Below are 21,877 nucleotides of genomic sequence, written 5' to 3'. Positions count from 1 at the left end.
ATCAAGGTAACAAGAACGCCAGTATGCACACAGGCTCTCAAGTGTCTGAATCCCAACCACCATCCATTTCACAGGGGAAGCAAATTTGATGAATGCCCAACATGCCTGTCCTTCCTCTACCACACACTGCAAACCCTGTAACTGGATGGGTAGTACAAAATGCATAGTAGCTCCTCAACTGCCTCAGTTAAGAGCCTGAAAAAATCACTATGAATTTCCATTTATATACTTTAATAAACTCTACAACAAGTAATGCTCAGCTGTCCATGAAACCAGTGCATGTATTCAGTATTAAATTTTAATCAGTTTTATAATCACGTCTAGTAAAGAATCCCAGTTCTTTTGCATTTTTCAAATACCAAAGGGACTGCAGCATCTCAGAAACAATAAAGAGCTCAGTCAATTACAAATTTAAATATTTACTTCTCCTAATCAGCATGGCAGCTCAAATCATACCTGATATTTAAGTGACACTAGATATTCAAATTCATCTTCAAAGGTGACACTACGCATTTCAGAGCCAAGCACTGGAATTAGTCATTGGCAAGCAGCCATCATGGACAGAGCATGATACAATAATTTGAGAAGTGAAAATTTACTTTAGACTCAAAATTAAGAGTGTTTTAGACTTAAAATTAAGAGTAAGGCAGAAAGTTCTGAGAAATATTCAAGCCAGCAAGCATTCCATCTAGTCCCACGAGAGCACAACAGAAATCAAAACAACTTCAGCGTAGCAACTGTACCTACCAGTCATGGGTTCCACTTTGAGCTGTGGCTCCTGAGCATACACATCATACTGCACGATTGGGTAAATATGAAGAAGGACAAACTGTACTTTTCCCACTGAAGTGCACAGTTGCCTGAGCGTGTACGTCCCTGGTTCTTTGGCCTTTGAAAAAAAAAAAAAACAACATTTGAATGGCTTTTTTAATTTAGGAAATGCTTCCAGAAGAAACCCTCTGCTAAAGAACAGCATGTATTCAGCTCACTATCCTCAGATTCTCTGCATCTGTATTTAAAACAACAGACTTGTTCTCTGAGTGACAAGACTTTCACAAAGACACACACCTTTTGCCCCTTTAAGACAGAAGCTCTACAGTGCTGGGTGATTCAAAAAAAAACCAAAACAACCCAACATCCTAAGTAACAATCATCAGGATAACTAATACAGTAGCTATGTTGTTAAATTCTCTTTTTTTTGGGTGCTTTTTGTCTTGTTTGTTGGTTGAGTCACATGCTCTCCCCTTCCCACGCCCCCCCCCCCCCCCCCCCAACTGCCACATATATTAAAATATAATTAAGTACTGAAATTATTTAGCAAGCAGTGAAGTGCTTATTTGGCTAACATTCATAAAATCCAACAACATTCATATAAGGCACAGCTTTCAGCTCAAGCTATCAATTTCATACACTCCCCACACCCTGGGCTTACGAAAAAGTAATAAATACATATTTAATTTCAAACTCTTCCCTTGTCTTGAATAATGAGATTCTGGATGTTTTTCAATAACATTATAAAAAGCAAATCTGTAACATCTGCTACTATGATTATTCTTAATTCTATTTGCTCTTAGCAACTACTGCTAGGGAGTAGGAAATGTTTTCTTTTCCATGTGCCATTTTACCAAGTGTAACACATAAATATTGATGCTGGGTATAAATAAATCTAAAGAGTAGGATAGAAGTTATGGAGAAAAGCTGTAACAACTTAATGGTCAAACCTCACTTACACAGTTATTTACAAAGTAAATCCTGACTGAAATTCAGTATTATAAATTTGGACAGTACAGTCATTGAATTTTATCCCTTGAATACTTTATAAACTATTACTTTACAAACAGAAAAGCATGAGTAAATCTTTCATAATATATATATACACACACGTTGAACCTCAACATGGGATGGCAGTATCAGTCTGAAGAACTGAGATAATGCTTTCTGATCTCTTTTAAAGCCTGAAAAAAAACCACTGGGAGATTGGTATGAGCATAAATAGTGCTAATCATCAGTCTGAGATCTACAGAAAGAACGAAACTCCCTCTGCGTCAGAGGCACAGTCACTCCTCCTCCTTCAGTGAAAGCAAAGCAATTAAGCATTGCTGTAAGAAGATTTAGAAAACTAGTTATCAGTCGTTTCTATCCTCTGGCTACCTATGTAAGCCAATAGAACTGACAAAAGTATACTACTACTAGAGTAATAGTGTCTTTCATCATGTTATCTAGTAATAAGCTGTCAAAATTGTAACACATTCAGATTTTCCCTTTAAGGACAGGTAAGGCATCTCTTCCTGAGAAAAGTTCTTTCAAGGAACAAAGGTTGGGAAGAAGGATGGTTACAAGCATGAGGCTGTCCATCCTCCATTAGCCACCAGACGTAGGCAGAACAAGGCAAGTCTAAAGCAGAGATATATCTAGTTTTTCACCCATATCTCCTCTTTTGTGGTTTTAGACTGCTCCCTGATCCCACTGAGCCAAAATGCCTTCTCAGGACAGCCTGATTCTAGTAATTACGTAAGGCCCCTTCACCTGAAATCCGGCTCTACATACATGTAGACTTATTTTACAAAAAACTACATTTGCAGCCACCAAGCTCTCTGACATCTCCAAATCTCATTAACTTGTCCCAGTCCTCTGAAAGAACAAGAAACCTGAGAAATTAGTTCTGTAGGCAGTTGAAATGACATTTCTGCCATTTCATATTGTATCAACAAGGACTTGAACTCAACTTGCATCTTGAGATACCATCTATCCACACAGGTTCCATAATCTACCTGGTGCACATGTACCAAGCCCATCTCTATCTACCAACACATCTCTCTAGTGCTGTCAGCCTCAGCACTGGAGGAATGTAAAGACAGAGTATGTAAGTCTATACAGAACTCCACTCTAAACAAATTTCTATGACAAGAGAGAAATTAGCAATTAAAAAAAAAAAGGAGAAAGTTAAAATCTCAGGTGCAGAGCACCTAAAATACACGAAGAATGCTAAAAAAAACACCCCAACGTCCTGGCCCACTCTGTCTAGGTATCAATTTTTAATATCAAAAGCAGGTATGTGTATTCTTATTTCAAAGTTGGTTAAAAAAGGGGACAAAAAAAGGGATGAAAGCTACTTTAAACCCATTAGAAAATGGCAAAGCTAGTAGGCATATATACCATGTAGGCTGAGAAACACCTTCTCTCTTCATAGCATCCATACCATTTCACATATACATGCTGGATAATGCTCAGAAAGTGAAGCAGCCATGACACACCTGTTACGTCCCTCATTGTGCTGCCTCATCTCTTGTTAATCATTTAGATGCTGCACTGAACTTCTCAAGTGTTTTCTCACACAAATTTTCCCTACACTGATGTTCGTTACTGTAGCACTGGACTCCATTAAGTACTTCCTTCTGAATGGTTACAGAGGTGGGGAAGGAGACAGAAGGCATTTAAAGAAATCCACAGAACAGAACAATATGATAATTGAAGCCAGAAGATCCTACTCCTGGAGTGCCAAACAGATGGTGAAGTCTCACTTTTGAAAATGCTTGGCGTTTCTCTTCCTAGGACTATGCTGGCAGGTAAATGCCTTTCCCCATTTCATTAGAACGAGCAAACAAACCACAGATCAGCAATGCACAAGGCCACAGAATGACTGGCAGTTAAAAATCCACAACAAAAAAAGACTCTGCACAGCAAACACCACCACCACAGCCAACCAACAGGATTGGTACTAAAGGCCTGCTGATTTCCAGTTACTATGCACCCAGTAGTAACAGAACATGGACAGAAGTAGTAAGAACTCTGGACCTTAAATACTTCAGTAATTACTAGCAGCACTTAGCTTTCTAAGGGAAGAATAGGAGCGAAAAAAAGGACTTCTCCAAGAACTAAGCTGACTTAGAGCACATGTGTACAATGGGAATTGGGGAAGTTTCATATACTACACTACGTGGCAGAAGCAAGACCGTAATCAGTTTTCTGAGGGTGGCATTTAGATGGTGACACTTGATTTCCACAAGTGTTTTGCTTATGCAAATTTAGTCTTCCTGTACTGGAGAATCCTTAATGTTCTTGTCTTCTCATTCCTTACATCACTAAGACAAATAATGGGGGCAATTTCAATTCAGACATCTTCTAAATTGAAGTATTTGAAGTTGATCTTAACTTTGTCATACTTCTTGTAGGTAGGTTTACTACACCCAGCAAGTGAAAAAACATTCTACCACAGGGAAGAACAAGCTATCTATTGACTTCAACTACACAGTGCCTTATTAAGGGCTAGAAAATGCATTCCCATCAAAATTTTGAAACATTACTCTGGATGAGCTCAACAACTAAGGCAGACTTCATGAGCAGTACACCACCTTGTATACAAATTTATCAGTTTAACTTCTGATAAAGAGCCTGCTTTGGCAGGGGGGTTGGACCTGACGATCTCTCGAGGTCCCTTCCAACCCCTATAATTCTGTGATTCTGGCAGCAATAATCAAGATGTTTAAAAAACGGTTTTGGAAGGCTGACTCAAATGACTGCAAATAGGAGAGTCACCTGTGCATTTTGGCACAAACACAACAGCCTTCTTTCAAGGGAAATTAAGGTCTAGAACAGTGAAGAGAGAGCCACAAGGGGAATGGCATCACACAAGCTGTAACAGGAAACAATACAGGTTCCGCTTGCCAGCACTATGCTCTTCCTTGGCTAGTGCTTACGGTTGTTCTTTTGTGACTGCTGCATTCACTCAACTATAAAAGCATACCTGAGTATTGAATATTATTTTATTGACCCCTGGTTCCAGTATTAAGTTGCTGCATTTCAGCACATGACCCCCATCTTCTAACGTCACCCCCGAGGGCACATCCAGCGAAGTGCTGCTCTCCTGCCTCCGTAGCAGCATGTGCACGTTCTTGCAGATAATTCCTGCCGTGTTCAAAGAGTTATCTGAGGGACTTCGTTCATACATCTCATACAGCTCCAGTGCTGGCAGGTTGTTTCTTGACAAGGGGAAGCCTGCAACTTCATTTGGAAAGCTGATGACACCGTTGGAAGTTTTGTGCTTAGTGAGCCACTCAGCTGTTTTTCTGTAACTATTTTTTTCGATGCTGAAGTGAACGTGGATAGCAATCTGGTCCACTTGGACAGGGATGGGCATTTGGCTCAGCAAAGTCAACTCAATACACAGCTTCCCACCCACATGGACAACAGCATTTGGAGGGTCAAAATGTAGAGTTCTCAACTGCGCAAAGGAGTGCATAGGCAAGATAATCTTTTGACCTGGAAAGAAAAACAGGGATTTTATTCTTCTTCACTGCTGCTGGAGAGCAGTAAATCATCTCTCTTAAAACATTTAACCCTTAGAATTAAATGGATCAATAACTTTTCATGATGAATCATTGTGCAACAAATCAATGCTATCATATTTTAGTTTTATTCTGCATAGAAACAAGGCTTAAAGACGCTGAGATTTGTTTTTTAAAAGTTACATCTCCTACAGGTTTAGTGCTCAGGCTAGTAAGACAACTAAATGAAGAGATAGTGTCTACACAGAAATTTAGTATGTCACTACTACACAAAGTGTTCTAGACTAACACAGCAGCATAAAGTGACAAACCTCCCAGAGCACATAAATTAAGAGCAAGTACAAACTTGAGAAACGAATGATTGGACTGGTGCCTTAAGCCATTAGCTTTATAAGAGTTTTTAATTCTCTTTTCTAGGTTCTAAAAACCAACACTGAGGCAGTACCAAAACTAAATTAAGAAGCAAGCCTAAGGTAACATATTACTGATGGTACATCCATAAAAAAAAATTCTGCATAAAAATGAACAGTCTTCAGAGTTACATGAAGTATTCTATATGAATTTGAATTATGATTAATATCTAGGGACAAAGTATTACAGAAGGAGCAGGAAGAATAAAGAGAAGAGGTAGGATGGTCAAAATAATAAGCTGCAAGTGGATGGGAACAGATCTAACATCAAAACCAAAGAAGTATCATCACAGAGCTGCGCTCCGTGTGCCAGCAATGTAGAGACAAAGAGAAGTTAGGAATTGAAAAAACCCAACACAAGATAAATTATAACCTGTCAAAGCAGAGAAACAGATAAGTGAAAGAAAACAAAGACTTCTTTGTATTCAGGATGAAAACGTTAATTACCCTTTCATCTCTGCCTAGTCTTAATTATTGCAGAGGTTTTATAAATGTTCTGGGGTTGACAAGAAAAGAACCATGCTGGTTCAGAAGTTACACACAAGGTAATGAAACCAATCTACTTCTAGGGAAAGATTGGGTTGCAGCAGCTTGAATTTTAAGTATTTAAGGACGAGCCTTACCTTGGTTCTCTGTTTGCTGATTGGCAAAATCTAGTATTTCTTGGCAAAAGCTTTTGCGTTCATCTTCTGTTAAGTGACTATCGCCAGCTAAAAGGCTGCTTGTTTGAAGGTAACTAGCAGAGTTAAGGAAACATGAGGTAGAAACCTACAACATTCAGAAATCTGGCTGAAAATGAGACACTTCAAATACTGCTTTTCTAGTCTTTTCATACAAGACCTGCTGTTATCAACACCACACTATTCCATTAAAAAAGAAACTATTTACTATCATCTGAGAACACTGCAGAAGCTCTACTTTTTGCAGACCTACTAAAATACAATCCATGATTAAACTGTACAATCTTCTCAATCTAAAAAATATTAAGGAGCACAGAATATTCTTTGTCTGATGAAAAATGCAGCATGCAAGTTAAAGACCCAGTGTGTTGCATGATGCTGCCCGACATTGAGAACTAAACACCTTCAGTGTTTGATTATATTCCAATTTACTTTGCTAAGAATTTGCCAGCTGTTACAGCATCACTTATCATAAGTACATTGTAAGACATTTTTTATACTTTTGGGGGTATTTAAGTATTAAGACTGAAATATTACTTGCTCAGATTCTTTAAGATCATTTGCACTGAAGCAGAAAAATATGAGTGTTTAAAAGCCATGTAAGAATTTTCAAGAGAGGCAGGCATTTACAGTGTCTAAGCCTAGCTTGAAAACAAAAAAGAGCAAAACCCAAAATACATTACAAATTAGAATTTAGCTCTAGCGATTTAGCTCAGCTACAGTAAAATCCCTGGTGCTGTTACTTAGAGACTTAAAGTCGCAGGCAAAGAAAAACACAAAACTAAAAAAACACCCACCAAAACTTTCAAAAAAGGCTAGAAGGACCATTAAAAAAAAAGCTGTCTTTTCTTTTCCTGCAATTTCCAGAAGAGCTGCCTTGCAGGAAGTACTCTGTTCAGCTGAACATTCCACTTTGGAACACCTAGGAGAATGCTGTTTTTAACTACGACACCAATGAAAGCAGTACCCTTCCTCCAAAACACTGAAAAATAATGAAAAATTGCCATTTTGCTAGGATAATTAATTTCCTGCACACAGCACAACAGTTCCAATTGGAACCAAGTTAGTTAATTTAGCTACTAAATTTAGGCAACACATAAGGCTAAAGTGAAAAGCAGAATTTAAATTGTGCTGCTTGTAATGCAAAAAAGAATGCAAAAACCCAGCCAAGACCAGTCAGTAGACTTTTCTCCACATACACACTTCTTACATTGAAAGCAGCAACACAGATTAAATATTTAAACAAATACAGTTGTAGCAGACAGAGTTGATGTGTGAAAACAATGCAGAGAGTATCAAAGTGAAGAACCTGAAGCCTGTCAAACATTAGGATTGGGCCAAATCATTCTCTCAAAGTATTACTTTGCATTTATGTAGCATTTCCAGAGAAGATTTTATTCACACATTGAAGACCGAGCTTTTACACAACTTAAAAGCAAACATCTCCCACTCCCCTTCTGAAGCAGAGATCAAAGCCAGAAAGAACAAAAATAAGCAACAGGAAAAAAAATATTAAAGCACCACACAGCTCACTAAAGCCACAAGATTTTAATCTTTTTCATCTTCCAAGTCTGTGTTTTAACTTCTAGAAAAAGTCACCATTATGAATACCAGAAGAGTCCTTGCCAGGTCAGATACAGGAAAAATGTCATACCAGTTACAGAAAGCAAGCCCAGAAATTAAGCTCCTTAATATAGGCAGACACTCTAATGCCATATTTACCAAATGAAAAAAACCAGTATTTTCATAATGATGAAGTACAAAAGGAATCATAAAAAAACCTCTATGGCATCTGCTGAACTAATGATAAACCACACTATCCATGTTGCACCACTCTTAGAGCCTGGGCATATTTAAAACTGAGAGCAGCAGCCATACACAAAAGGTTTTAAGTACCCCAGATGTTTAAAGAAATGAATAAATAAATAACCCAACACTCCCCAGATGAACAGCAACAATGGAAACAAGAAATAAATCAGTTGCCTGATGTTTGCAGTCTCAACTGTTAAATTAACAGTCAGAGATATGCCAGAAAAAAAAATCATAAGCATCATTTTCTTTGGTCTTGATTTTTCTGGCTCCACCTTTTAAAGGATACTTTTCTACTTGTCCAAGGTGTTTCTGACATTCAGCTAACTGCTTTCTTGTATGTGTGACCAGCAATGCCCAGCCCTCGGCAAGGTAAGTTTTCAGTGCTCCCTGAAGATAGACCTCTGCCTTCTGGGGGCCTTTCTTCCTCCTTCAAAAAAAAAAAAGAAAAGAAAAGAGAAAAATGAGTACAGAGTAATACCAAAACCCCTGCAGCCATGAAAACTCTCTACATTTTCAGAAAGTGGGATTGAGAGAGGAGCACTGTATATGAATGCAGAACAAGATGCAATGAACCATTATGCTGTTTATTTTACTGGTAACAGATCGATGTATTGGCCCACATTTATGCAATTCACTTAGGCAAGAAGAACTGCCATTAAGTGTCAAGGAAAGACTTCATGTACAAATCCATCCCAAGTCAGAGCAAGTGAGGTGAAGTTACCTTCCACAAATGTGACAAGAGCCATCTCAACCTTCTAACACCACTAAAAAAAGGCTTACTCCACAATTTTAAAGGGTTCAATGACAATGTCATTTTAACACAACACAGAAGTCCCACGGTAGCCTTTAAACCTAATGTTATTCCCTCAAGGAATTTAAATTAAATTTAAATTAAATTTAAATTAATTTAGGAGAATCTGCTGCAGCTGGAAAATCAAGACTGCTTTAGTGAACATGGGTGAAAAGCATGCCCAAGCAGGTTTTCCAATATAAAAAACCCCACACCCCAAAACCCACTTAAGACTCTCAAATTCTTTTAAATAAGAAAAATGAAATGAAACAGATAATCAAGGCAGGAGATTGCTTCAGTGGAACGTAACAGCAGGGATAAACACAAAAAAATACATCTGGAAATTCGCAATAAAATTCCTGGAGACTAGAGACAAGTGTCGTTCCTTAAGGTGGCACCTGGACCAGCGCTGTTGGTGGCAACGTGGACAGTGAGACTGAGTGCACCCTCAGCAAGCGTGTCAACAACACCAAGCTGTGGGGTGCGGTCAACACACGGGAGGGACCTTGACAGGCTGGAGAGGTGGGTCTGTGCCAACCTTATGAAGTTCAGCAAGGCCAAGTGCAAGGTCCTGAACGTGGGTCAGTGTAATCCCAAGCACAACTACAGGCTGGTTGGAGAATGGATTGAGAGCAGCCCTGAGGAGGAGAAGTTTGGGCTGTTGGGGGATGAGGAGCTCAACATGAGCTGGCAATGTGCACCTGCAGCCCAGAAAGCCAGTGATATCCTGGGTTGCATCAAAAGCAGACTGACCAGTAGGTCAAGGGAGGTGATTCTGCCTCTCTACTCTGCACTTGTGAGACCCCACCTGGAGTACTGCATCCAGCTCTGGGGTCTCCTACATAAGAAGAACACGGACTTTTTGGAGCAAGTCCAGAGAAGGGCCACAAAGATGACCGGAGGGCTGAAGCACCTCTCCTATGAAGACATGCTGAGAGAATTAGGCTTGTTCAGCCTGGAGAAGGCTCCAGGGAGAACTTACTGCAGCCTTCCAGAAAGCTGGGCAGGGACTGTTGACAAGGGAATGTAGCGATAGGAGACAAGAGGTAATGTGTTTAAAACGATGAAGGTAGATTTAGATTAGACATTAGGAAGAAATCCTTCCCTGTGAGGGCGGTGAGGCCCTGGCACAGGCTGCCCAGAGGAGCTGTGGCTGCCCCCTCCCTGGCAGTGCTCAAGGCCACGTTTTATGGGGCTTTGGGCAACCTGGTCTAGTGGAGGGTGCCCCTGCCCACAGCAGGGGGTGGAACTAGATGGGCTTTTAGGTCCCTTCCAACCCAAACCGCTCTGTGTTTCTGTGAAATAAATCACTGTAACATTCACAGTGGGGTAAACAACTCTTTTTTAACCATAACCTCAAATATGAAACCAATTACTCTCCAAAGAACATGTTTCCCATCTTTTCTTCAGTTATATACAAATAAGCAGCTAACTATAAACTTTGAAACAAGTTTGAAAACAGGTTAAAAATCAGACTATAGTAAATACAAAGCTATCTCTTCTCTACCCATTCCCGCTGTCCTTTTCTCCCTAGGAGAAGAAAGGATTTAGCTAAAGAACACAGGACAGAGTAGTGAATCATGAGGTGATAATTAGGGTGTGATATAAAGACATCCCTGGTGGGTTGGGGTTTTTTTTGTCCTAAAGTACAGACTGGGTATGTTTACATTTTTAAAATAGGGGTTTTTAAAATATTTTTTAAACACAGCACATTTTCCTGAACATTTTTTAAAGTTAATGCATTTAACACGTTTTAAACATTCATTTACATGTAAAACTCTGCCAGGTCCTTTCCCACAAGCTTAGCTGAGCGAATTCTTCCAATATTTGTGTACATTTCAATGGTGGCATGGGACAGATCCTGTTTAAAAGAAAACAAAGTATTATAAGTTTTATATATAATTTTTTTAGAAGCTATATGTTTTTTCCACACAAACTCATAGCCAGTAACTAAGTTACTACAACAAAATGACCACAATGAGTCACTTTCTGTATTGCCCCTAGCACACAATCCAGATCAGCTTATAACAGGTCATCTTCACTTTTTCTGCAGGCCGTCATTACCTGTGTTACAAATAGCAGAACAAAAAATTCTATTAAAAATTAGATGAGGGAACTCAAACCCATCAAAATAATATGTGGCATGCAGTTTCAAGAACTTTACACTTGAATTCTCCTGTCTTTTGTAGAAAGCACATATTTCTCAGTGACTATATCCCATTAGACAATCATTGCAGGGCTGTATAGTGTATCATTCCAGGGTACCCCACAGGATACTTAGAACAATATTAAAGCTTAACCCAGAGACTCACAACTAATACTTCAGAAACACATCAGCTACGTACAGAACATGGTGCATCATTCTGCAAAAGCTGCACGTGTATAGCATTAAGGATATGAAGGTTTTCAAGTATGCAAACACTCAATTAAATGCAAAACGCTAAGTTACGATCGGGATAAGTATTCTCACAAGTGTGCCTTAAAGGGATTTTGCCCGAAGCTGTGCAATCCTGAGTTGGAAGCTTCTCAGTCATCTTCAGGCTTAATTTCCATTGCAGCCACACTATCTACATGGCACCCTCCTTACCTTAAGCTTGTAATAACAGCATCAAATCTTTCTCAGAAAACGAGCAGTTACAACATTGTGTACGACCCCCAAACTTCTCTCTCAAGTATAGGCTCATCTCTAGCCAGATACCTAAAAGCATTCTGCAGCTTCTTTACAAGCCTGCAGACTCTTTTGTCAGCAACCTTCCCCAGAAGCTCATTCTCCTTCTCTTAGAGTATTAAGAACTACTCTGTCCTCCAAAACAAATAGCTTAAGAGCTTCCAACTGCCTAAATATTTTGCAGAGCATCTATCAGAAAGCATCTATTCCTATGGGGCAGGAAAATGACCTAAACAAGTTCCCAAACCTCATCTTAGGCTGTATTTGATGTTTCTTATAAAGAGCCTAGAAAAATCACTTCTTTCTTTCTTTAAGAACTCCTAATAAAATTCTACAGTAGTCCCAGTGACCACTCTATTATAGATCAGTATAACCAGAGGGGTCTTAGACACCACCTGTACAAATGAAAGGCCACCTTCTCCCCAAATTAAGGTACAAGCCAACATGCCTGTAGGAGATCTGACAGACTTACAAAAAATTGTGAAGTTCTTGCATGAAACTAGCCATTGAATGATAACAGAGCCTTTCCTGGGTATAGAAGCTCATCACTTCTTCCTTTCAACATGTCTTAAAAGATGCATTTAACTTTCCAGGCTCATTAAAATTTTAAATGCAAATAAAGTATTTCATCTGTGTCTGGAAACTTAACTTATTCCATGTTCTTATCCATGCATTCAGTGGAGGAAAATGTGTGTCTATTTAAATTGTATATATTTAACAGCTACACAGAAAACAATCTTTCATAGTGTATCTGATAGCTGAATTTTTGTTGCATAGAAGTGCAGTCAGACACACAAACAGAAATGGCAATTCATTCACTGGCAAACTCCACAGATGCCAATTGGTTACCTAAATTTGGGGAGATATTACTGAATTCAGCAGACATCTTCAGTTGGAACTGACTATCTAAGAGCAGCTAGCAATTCTAAGATTTTAGTTTTGGGCCAGCTAGCCAACTAGTCTTCTAGAGAAATGAAATATAAAAAGGAAATCTGGTATCATGAGAAAAAAAATAATTTCAAGGCTTTTTCTTTGAATAACAGCTTTGTGAAAGTAAGTGCCACCTAGTTTTTAGATTAAGAAAAAAAGAGCAGCTCAATTTTCCTCCAACTTTTCCCCAGAAAAGCAGTACTACAATATAGGAAGCCTCAGAGGAAAATTATATAAGGAAAAAAAACTCCACAAAACCAACCAAAACAACTAAACCTCAAAAAACCAAACACGCTCTTGTGACAGTCAAGAGTTTTTTGTTTTATTTAACAACCTTTTATAAATATAACCAGATCAGTAAAATGGCTCCTCGGTAAGGGAGCTGTCAGAAAAAAGCCACCCACTAAGGCACAATGAGAATTCTTATGTTTCCATTTGTGCCAGCTCCCACCCTATTATCCACAGAGGTCTCACAGGTTATATATATTTAAAAAGAAAAAATCAATACTGCAACTTAAACTGTGTAAGCCCGTTTGCAAGACACAAGTCTAAACCATTCAAAAAGACACTGGACTCACATATCAGTATTTTTTCAGGAGTGATCCAATTCATTCTGAATTTGGGACAGCAGACCATGATAGCCAGTTAGCTATGACACTGGCTTTTTTAATCACTAAGTATACATAATTACAGACAGTAACTTCCACCTCATAACTGTAAGGATTAAAAGTTAATCTAAATATTTTAAACTTGGGGTCCATAGAGGGTTCTAATTGCAAAGCAAATCAGTGTCAGCAACAGCATTTAGTATCAAAATACATAAGATAGATTTACATTCTCAATGTTTTCTTCTCAGGTTTGAACATTTTGGCCCTATCCAATCTTTAAACATCCAAACTAAAAACACCATACTTACTAAGTAGTGTTTTTCAAAAGCTTCTACAGATGATAAGGCCTCTTTAAGTTTCTTATAAGGGCTCTGTGATGCATTTGCTTTAGAAAGAAAGCAGAACAAGATATGTCACTTACAAATACATTCCTAGTTTAGTAACGGCCCATTAATACCTTTTTCCTTCAGTAGGAAGTGGAGAGGGAAAAAGTAAAACTAGTTTTATGTGGGAAATGTCACTAACAGAGACAAATAATTAGTTTATTCCTCAGACTCTAAAATAGGACCAAAAAAGGCTGTTTCACAATTCTGTGTGTCTACGCACACGTGAGTGATGATCAGGGTAGCAGGGTAAAGGCAAGCAGCAGTACAGTAACTGTACTGACTCCTCCACACAGTATTTCATAACATTTATTCAACCTAGAAACACATACAATTGTACTTAAATACCCTACTGTGGCAAGAGTAATGTTCTCACAAACTCCCCACTGCTGGATTTGTAAATCAACATGACTGAAGTATACTGCGATTTGAAGACATTTTGCTACCTTAATGTACTTCAAAACAAAAAGGGTTAGCACGGATGAGGATTTTTTTCTGAAGTACCTTACTCAATTTATGACTTTGCCCGACCAAATTTGTGTCAATATTTCTAGAAGAAAAAAGCCCTCATTTTAAATGAATAGAAGAGGCACTGTAGCACTGAATGAGAACAGTATATCATCATACCTGCAAGAGCAAGTGAAATGTTGCTCTGTCAGCTAATGCTTCAAAGATACTAATTGCTCTAGCATATTTAACATCTGAAATCTTCTTCCCTTCAGAAATATCTTTGTGAGGGATAAATTCCACCAGCAGTAAATAATCACACTTTAAGCTCCAGTTCCAGGTTATCTGCTTGCATCAGATCAAGGATGCTACGTTTCTTTCCCAAATAATTTTATTCTTAACACTTGTCTGAAAGTATTAAAAACTTCACTCAAAGCCAGTATTGTTCATGACCATTTACCTAAATGCTGATAAATGGAGCATTAATGCAAAAAGTTATGCTTGCAACAATAAGGAGATACATTGATAATTTAAAGTACTAGACACATTAAAAGAACTCGATAAGAGATTACTGAATTCTAACCATGTTTATATACATGTAGGGAATACTCATAAGTTTGTATGTGTTTATATGCTATGTATTGAAGACAGTGCCAGTTATTAGAAAGAATGTATGCATTCCTGGTAATACCTGTTTCAGGGCGTTCTGCTCCCAACCCTGCCAACAGATCAACAGTTCGGTTAAGGTCTTCTGAATTGGGTCCCTTCTCTGACACAAGTCCGCACAGATAACCCAGAGATTTTAACTGCAAGAGAAACCAGATGCCTGTTTTCAGTAGGCTACAAAAATCAATATAAACCTCCTTTTATTCTATTACATCATTCCTACAATACCAGACTTTTCCACTGCAGTCATATTATACTGCTTCTAAGATCTGTGTCAAAGTTGCTTCATGGGAAGAAATCAGAGAACCCTTCAGAAGTAAATTATTCTCACAATAGAAATTCATTTTATTATGAGTTAAAGCACATAAAACTTACTGACTCAAATAACATCAGAACACATGGATATACACACACATCCCTACATGCATTATACCTTATCAAAATTAAACTTCCTTATCAGAATAAAATCTTTACTTTTTTTACATAAAACACAGACAAGGTTTGAGATGTTTGGCAGTTACCACCAGAGATAATTTCTAATCATGGTGTCTGTACTTTTGAAAGTTATATAACCAAGAAATGCAGGTACTCTCCAGTACATTGATTAGACAGGCTTACAAATTCACCCAAAGTAGACTATTCACATGAAAACCTTTTTGAAGCACAGATGATTGGCATACCTAATGGCATTAAAACAGTGTCATGCAACTACTGTAAAACCCCTCATGGACAGCAGCTGGTACGCTTGATTCCCAGAAGTCAGCAGAGGTTACTGTCTTGAAGTTCATTTGATTAATTCATTTAGTATAACTCAATCAACTACTAAGGTAAGCCCATAAAATTACAAAAGGTCTCAGCCTGCCATATTATTCTACGTCACATAAAATAGGGACAGCCATTAACCTTTTTGGTTTTTTTAATTCCATTTATTTTTGTCACTAGTTGCTAAACTTCCATTCAGTTGTTTCCCCCTTATTGACACGCGTTATCCAGCAATTTTTAACTTCACCCTTTGTGTTAGAAGAGCTAACCTGTGTACTCACCCAGCTACACACCTTCCATAAAGTATGTAGGGAGCATGAGGAAAAATATGATGCATCCATCACCAATTTAAACAATTCTTTGTTTTCTTTATTCTGGTCTCTGTCCCACCCTCCCTCCCTTCCTCTCTTCCTCCCTCCCTTTTTTTTTTTTTTTAAAAACAGTAACTCTGCAACATGAAATTGTCTTTCTATGATTTTTGTCTTTCAGTGCTTAAGTAACAAGACAAGGACCTCCTAGTGTCAGTTAGATGATTCCCAAGTCTGCTGAAATATATTAAAATATTAAAATAAATAGAAAACAGGCTCTACAAACAAGAGAATGATGAACTTCAAAATACTCCAAGAATATTCAAAAATATCCATTAAGATCACAGGATGCTGTTTCAGTAGTTTGTCACCTTGCCAAATTGTTTTTCAACAGTGGAAAGCAGCAGCAACCTTAGACACCAACTCTTTCACACAAAACGGAAGAAGCAAAACTTGAAGAAAGGCATCCACATAATTAGGGAAGGGGCTTAACCAAACCAAAAAAGGCCATTTTAGAACTATAATCTTATGGTAATGGGTGGTAACTGTCAAACTGCATGTTATTTCTTATTTGCTTCTTTCACAAACCAACAAGAGTAACACCTTGAATGAAGTTAGGGTTCTACTACTACCATACTAACATACTGAAGAAATAATTAACTAAGTAAATAGACTTCTGTCATCTATTTTTAACTGTAAATGCCTGCAAATCTGGCCATCATCATCTTCTACGATTGAAATTCATGCTCCTTGTCTCAGTCAACATGGAGTTTGCTCTGGAGTTTAATTAGCCAATCATTATCAAACTAGTGAGGAGGGAGACAAAGCAGACAAAGAGCTGAACACACTCTAGTTATCCCCAGGCCTCATCTGACAGTGGAAAAAGTGAATATAACCTGGAATGTCTCAGCTCAAGACATACAGAAACCCCTAAGAAATTTCACAATAAGAAGTGCAAAATCTGTCCCACAGAAACATATGACCTACTTCAAAATTGTAGCACCACAACTGGAACACATCATTTGCTCACCTTCTCAGTGGCGTAGCTCCATAAGCCAACTGTGTGGGAAACATTTGCATCTATTTGAGCCCTATCACAGCAGCCTTCTATCCTTTGTAAGACTTCCAAACAACTCAAAAATACCCAACAATCCAAAGCTCCAGGAGGAACAGAGACCTGAAGATGAACAGATAAATTAACTGGGAAATAAACATTAGTCAGATGAAAAAAATACTTTTCTTGATACAATGTAGTAGAGTCTCTTGGAAGAGCTTACACCAAGAATACACAAAAAGCAGGCCAACTCACTACCTCCTCAATTATTTTTATATATTAGTTCAAGAAACAAGGTCAGCTAAGCAACTGAACAGTGATTACATTAACTAGATTAGATACATTCACCAATATGGAAAAGAAGGAAAACAGGAATATCAGGTACTAGTACTTGAAAAAAAATTCCAAAAATTTGGAAACTAAACCTAGGAAAAGTAGAGTTTACTACTACTTTCTAAAGGATACGTCAGATCTAGCAGGCTAAAAAATTAAAAGTACACTAACAAGTAGATTAAAAAAAACAAACTAAAAAGATCAATTAGTCTAAGTTTCCTTCACAACAGTAACTTCGTCAATCAAAGGACAAGACACATGTCACGGACACTAAATAAAGAATGAAGATAAACACAAATTAAAAAAAGGCCAAGGAGGATTGATCACTCAGAACATGAAACAGAAAGGCAGAATCTGAAATTCAAATACTTCAAGAGTCAAGATGAAGATAAGCATAACTTAATCACTGAAATAGACTCATAGTAATAGTGTCTCAAAATCTTGCTTGTAACCAATGCAAAAATACCCCAAGTCTTGAAACCTATAATAAACTAAGTAATGACCTAAGTGATAGGAAAGTTCAACAGGCAAGCACAGTGCATTTGGGGAAAGAAAAAAATCTTCATAAAGAATTTTCAGGATTGTCAAGAAGAGAAAGATCACAAGAGCAGACTAGTTTAGATTTCTGCTACGTAGATTTCAGTGGTGTCAAGTCCCATTAAGAAGCCTGCCCCTGTATTAAGGGGAACAATCACACCAGGGATAACTGCATGGTATGCACCAATGTTCCTGTCTCACAGCCTGAACCCCTGCACTCAGTCAGGTCACCACATCAAGACAGAGAAAACAGAAATAATAGATGGTGCAGAGGAGAGCCCCAAACACTGGTGGCACAGGACAGACTTGGGGTGGAGCAAAAAGGGAACGGCACGAAGTACCTTCAGAGATTTAGAAGGCTGGATATTTTGGAAAGAAAAAAAACCCACAAAACCACCATAATCCAAACACAAAAAACCATACTATACATGAGAATTACGTGTTCGTTTTTGAATACACAAAGGTGTCAGCAATGCATCTGAAGTAAAGTTTCTGGTTTCACATGCAGATGAACAGATGGAACTTAAAAAACTTACTACCAAATTGCCAGACAGGCAAAAGTTAGCAGCTCCTGTTATAACAGCACAGACAAAACTAACAGAGAACCAGACACCCACAGGATTAAGGACACAGATGAATCACAGGATGAAATCAAGAAATATTCTCAAGTGTGCTATGCTGTCCTTAAAGAAGTATTTCAATTCACAGACACCTGTGGTCATACACGGAGGATGGCAAGTGTACAACATCCCTGATAAAGCCTCTTTAGAGGATTAAAGACACACCAGCAGAAAGTATGGGAGGAAGAGGGGTAAGGCATGGAAGCATGCAACATGACCAAAAAAAAAAAGAACAAATCAGCCCTTTGAGCACTATCACTTGTTTCTGTCTTCTGTCATTAGATGAGATAGCCAGAGACAAACACATCTCACAGAAAAGCATAATTGGGCACCAAAAGGTATTACAAAGTAAGAACTGCAAAAGGTGATCAAAGCAGCACCCGATGCGTACGGCAGTACACACACTGTTACTAGTCAAAACTGCTTTTTATTACAAACCAGTAGCCTGCACATCAGCACATCAACCACTCTGCCTTACTTTCTTCAGTACAACACTGTTTTAAATGATGGAAACTATAGTTCAAGGGACTGGTGATAAATCAAGGAGAGAGGTAGAACAAATTATCTACCAGCTTAAGAAGTTAACTTTCCTGGTGAAAACTAGAAAACTTTAAACTAAATACAGGTTTGGGGTTTGGGTGTGATGTCTCCAAATTTCTTTCCAAAGACATCCTCGTGGTGAAACATTCAACTGTAGCACTGTTACAATCTGTTATTACAGCCTCATTTTGATAACTCACAGCCGGTGCTTACTGTTTGCTGGTCACCAACATCTAAACTTCAAAAAACTTGTTAGACCATCACTGGATAAAATCATTAACATAATGAAATATATTATGCTGACTCACTTCTAATAGCTTGAGTTCTTGCACACAGTTGTGAAGGAGTTCCAATGCTCGCTGGGAAACCTCCCATGGCCTCTGCAGGAAGATTAATAATGTGCACTGGCGAGAAAATAGGTAACTACGCAAGTCCAGTAGAGTGGCTTCTTGATTCTGAATTAGCTCTCTCTTCTCCATGTCTATTGGTTTTCGGAGAATTAAACCATTCCAGCTCCTCACTGGCTGGCAAAAAAATGTCAGCCAGTTTGCACCATCTAAGTAAAAAGTTAATATCCAAGAATCAACCACCGCTTTCTATCAAAGCCTCTTACTTCCCCCCCTCCAGAGACTGTGAGCTCACTCGTTCTTTCTAAAGTTTATCATATACATGGATAAACGATTTAATGTCTTAACTTTACAAACAAAACAAAAAGCCAGCAGAACCTCCACAGCTAAGTCAATAACTGAATTTCAGAACATTTAAACTCCACGGGCATTTTGCCATAACTGCATATTTATTATTAGTATGGTAGCAGTCAGATAGTAATGTATTTCTCAGCAATTAAGTCTACCCAAAGTTCAAAAAAAACAAGCTTTATCTACTTGAGTATGTCTTACTTGGCCACCATTGATAGATGTGCCCCTTTCAATATGATTATTCCTGCACTCTGTTTTTACCAGATTTGTAACACGTACCTGATTAAACAACATATAACAACAACATATGCTTTAGCTCATTAAAATTGTTTAAAGTTATTCAATAATACTTGCACAGTAATTTTTCTTGAAGGGAAAGTTACACCTTCTGTACTGAAGATTAAGCACATATTTCTATTCAGGTTTTTAGTGATTACCAAATGTCTCCTGTAATTTGAATGTATTTTTCTGGGAAGCTCTTTATTGAATAACTTAGCAATGAGCTGTGAAAACAGCAACTGTACCCCAGCCAGATCAATACTTAGGTAATTACAGAGTTTCAGGACTCCTTTGTAATGAACACTGAGTAAGAGCAAAATGCTGGTTTTCATTAAAAATTGCTTCTAACCCCAAGAGATGAAAAACAATACTTTAATAGAATATAACTGATGTACTCTTGAGTTTGCACACTGCATAAAACAAGAGCAGAAACTGCCTGCACATCTTCACTGCAACGTTCCCTCCTTTTCTCCCATGTGCATATACAGTACCCAAAGCACTGGCTTGTTTTAGTGGAAACAATGAAACAATTAATATACTTAATATTTATTTAACCTTTGACAGACACTTACCACCAGCCCCAAAGTTGACAACATACTGAGAAAACAAGGCATCCAGTTCATCATACTGCACCAGTGCATCCTCAAATTGCTGCAGCATCTCAAAGACAAAAGCTAGTTCTTCCTTTTGACACACAAGCAATACAAGGAGCAGGTTACTGACATTAATCACGTCTGGTGTTACAGCCTGCCCTCATCCACATATAGACCTCTGGAAACTATTTCTTCCAACATTCTTCCCCTTCCACTATTCACATGTATAAGAAAACCTGCCATTGTAGCAGATGAACCTTCTTCTTAGCGCAGGAAGGTTCACGAAGGAAGATTAAGTCATATGGCTATGCCAGTAAGTTCTGTTGTGTATTCACACCCTGATTCACTGCAGGGTATCGTTCATACAGCTATTAAAAGTTTTTTAAAAAATATTAAGAATTGCTGAATACTCATCTTCCACAACAGTAATAACTCCCACCCTCGCCTCTTTACCCTGTAAAGGGACCAACTGCGGTATCAAGAAAGGTTCAGCTGTACACAGAGAAGAGCACCAAAACCTTAAGCAGAAGTTTGAGAATTAGATATATCACATCCAAGAGGCAGTGCGTGAAGTCAAAGGAGACGTGAAGATGAGGTGAAATCAGTGCAGAGAATGGTACTGTACAGGGACCAGAAAATTCCAAAGCAATCAAGATTATTATCCTGTTGAATAAACTTCTTCTGTTCAATAAGAGTTTCTGGCTTTTCTCTGTATCAGCTAAAACAAATTAGAGGCCCCACATTTTCCTGTGTCTTTAACACTGACAAACCTACCGAAGCGTTTCCTGTTGCCCCTGACATCTCTGGATAGATTTAATTCTATCAGGTCTTTAGCTTTTCTAACAAGTTTGTCTTTGCACAAGCACTGTAAAGGCATATTTACCTAAAATTCAAAACAAAGTACTAAAACACCACTAAAAAAGCAATTTGTTTGCTTTAGTTGAGGTTCATAAGACTTGGCTGGACAAGCCTGAAAAGATTCTGTTTCTGTCACAGTACTGTATTACAGTATAACAACAAACCTCCTGCAAACCAGATTTTAAAATGCTGCTTTTACACCAGTCTTCATATTCTTTCCCCAACCCTCACAGAATGAGCAGAACACTGACATTACCAGAAAGCCAACTGCAAACTAAAAAACCAAAAAGGCCATTATTAAAAACTAGGACTGAACTACTTTCTTTAATAAAAACAGTCTCTTACCTGCACCATGAAATACTCGCAGAAGCTCCACCCTGGCTCAGTCCTTTTCTCTCTCAAAGTTCTCATGTCATCTTCAAACTTGCCTAAGTTTTTGGTAAAAGACATGAGAAGCAACGTCCTGAGTTTGGTCAGGAAGGCATTCCAAGATTCCTGAGAACGGGAAGAGTCTTTCAAAGGGTCAGAAAGTACCACACATCTGTAAAGAGATGGATGAAAAATATTTCTAAGGAGGCAAACAAAATTCACATGTAAATGCACAGTTGAATACTGT

At 38.2% G+C, this 21,877-nt stretch overlaps 1 protein-coding gene across 1 annotated transcript in view; it reads right to left on the bottom strand.

Moving 5' to 3' along the window:
- Positions 1-21,877, bottom strand: part of TRAPPC10 (trafficking protein particle complex subunit 10) — a gene marked incomplete at its 5' end in the record, with an annotated part of 45,994 nt that overhangs the window by 10,005 nt on the left and 14,112 nt on the right. The window contains 11 exons of the mRNA XM_084279102.1: positions 748-889; positions 4,745-5,259; positions 6,319-6,431; positions 8,474-8,614; positions 10,747-10,838; positions 13,492-13,568; positions 14,705-14,819; positions 16,780-16,926; positions 19,142-19,389; positions 20,383-20,494; positions 21,607-21,802. Of these exons, the coding sequence (XP_084135228.1) occupies positions 748-889; positions 4,745-5,259; positions 6,319-6,431; positions 8,474-8,614; positions 10,747-10,838; positions 13,492-13,568; positions 14,705-14,819; positions 16,780-16,926; positions 19,142-19,389; positions 20,383-20,494; positions 21,607-21,802 (1,898 nt within the window). The remainder of the gene's footprint in view (positions 1-747; positions 890-4,744; positions 5,260-6,318; positions 6,432-8,473; positions 8,615-10,746; positions 10,839-13,491; positions 13,569-14,704; positions 14,820-16,779; positions 16,927-19,141; positions 19,390-20,382; positions 20,495-21,606; positions 21,803-21,877) is intronic.

This window comes from Gallinula chloropus, assembly GCF_964237585.1.
Source record: "Gallinula chloropus genome assembly, chromosome: 1".
In the NCBI taxonomy this organism is placed as follows: Eukaryota; Metazoa; Chordata; class Aves; order Gruiformes; family Rallidae; genus Gallinula; species Gallinula chloropus.
This window is presented reverse-complemented; position numbering and strand designations above follow the sequence as displayed.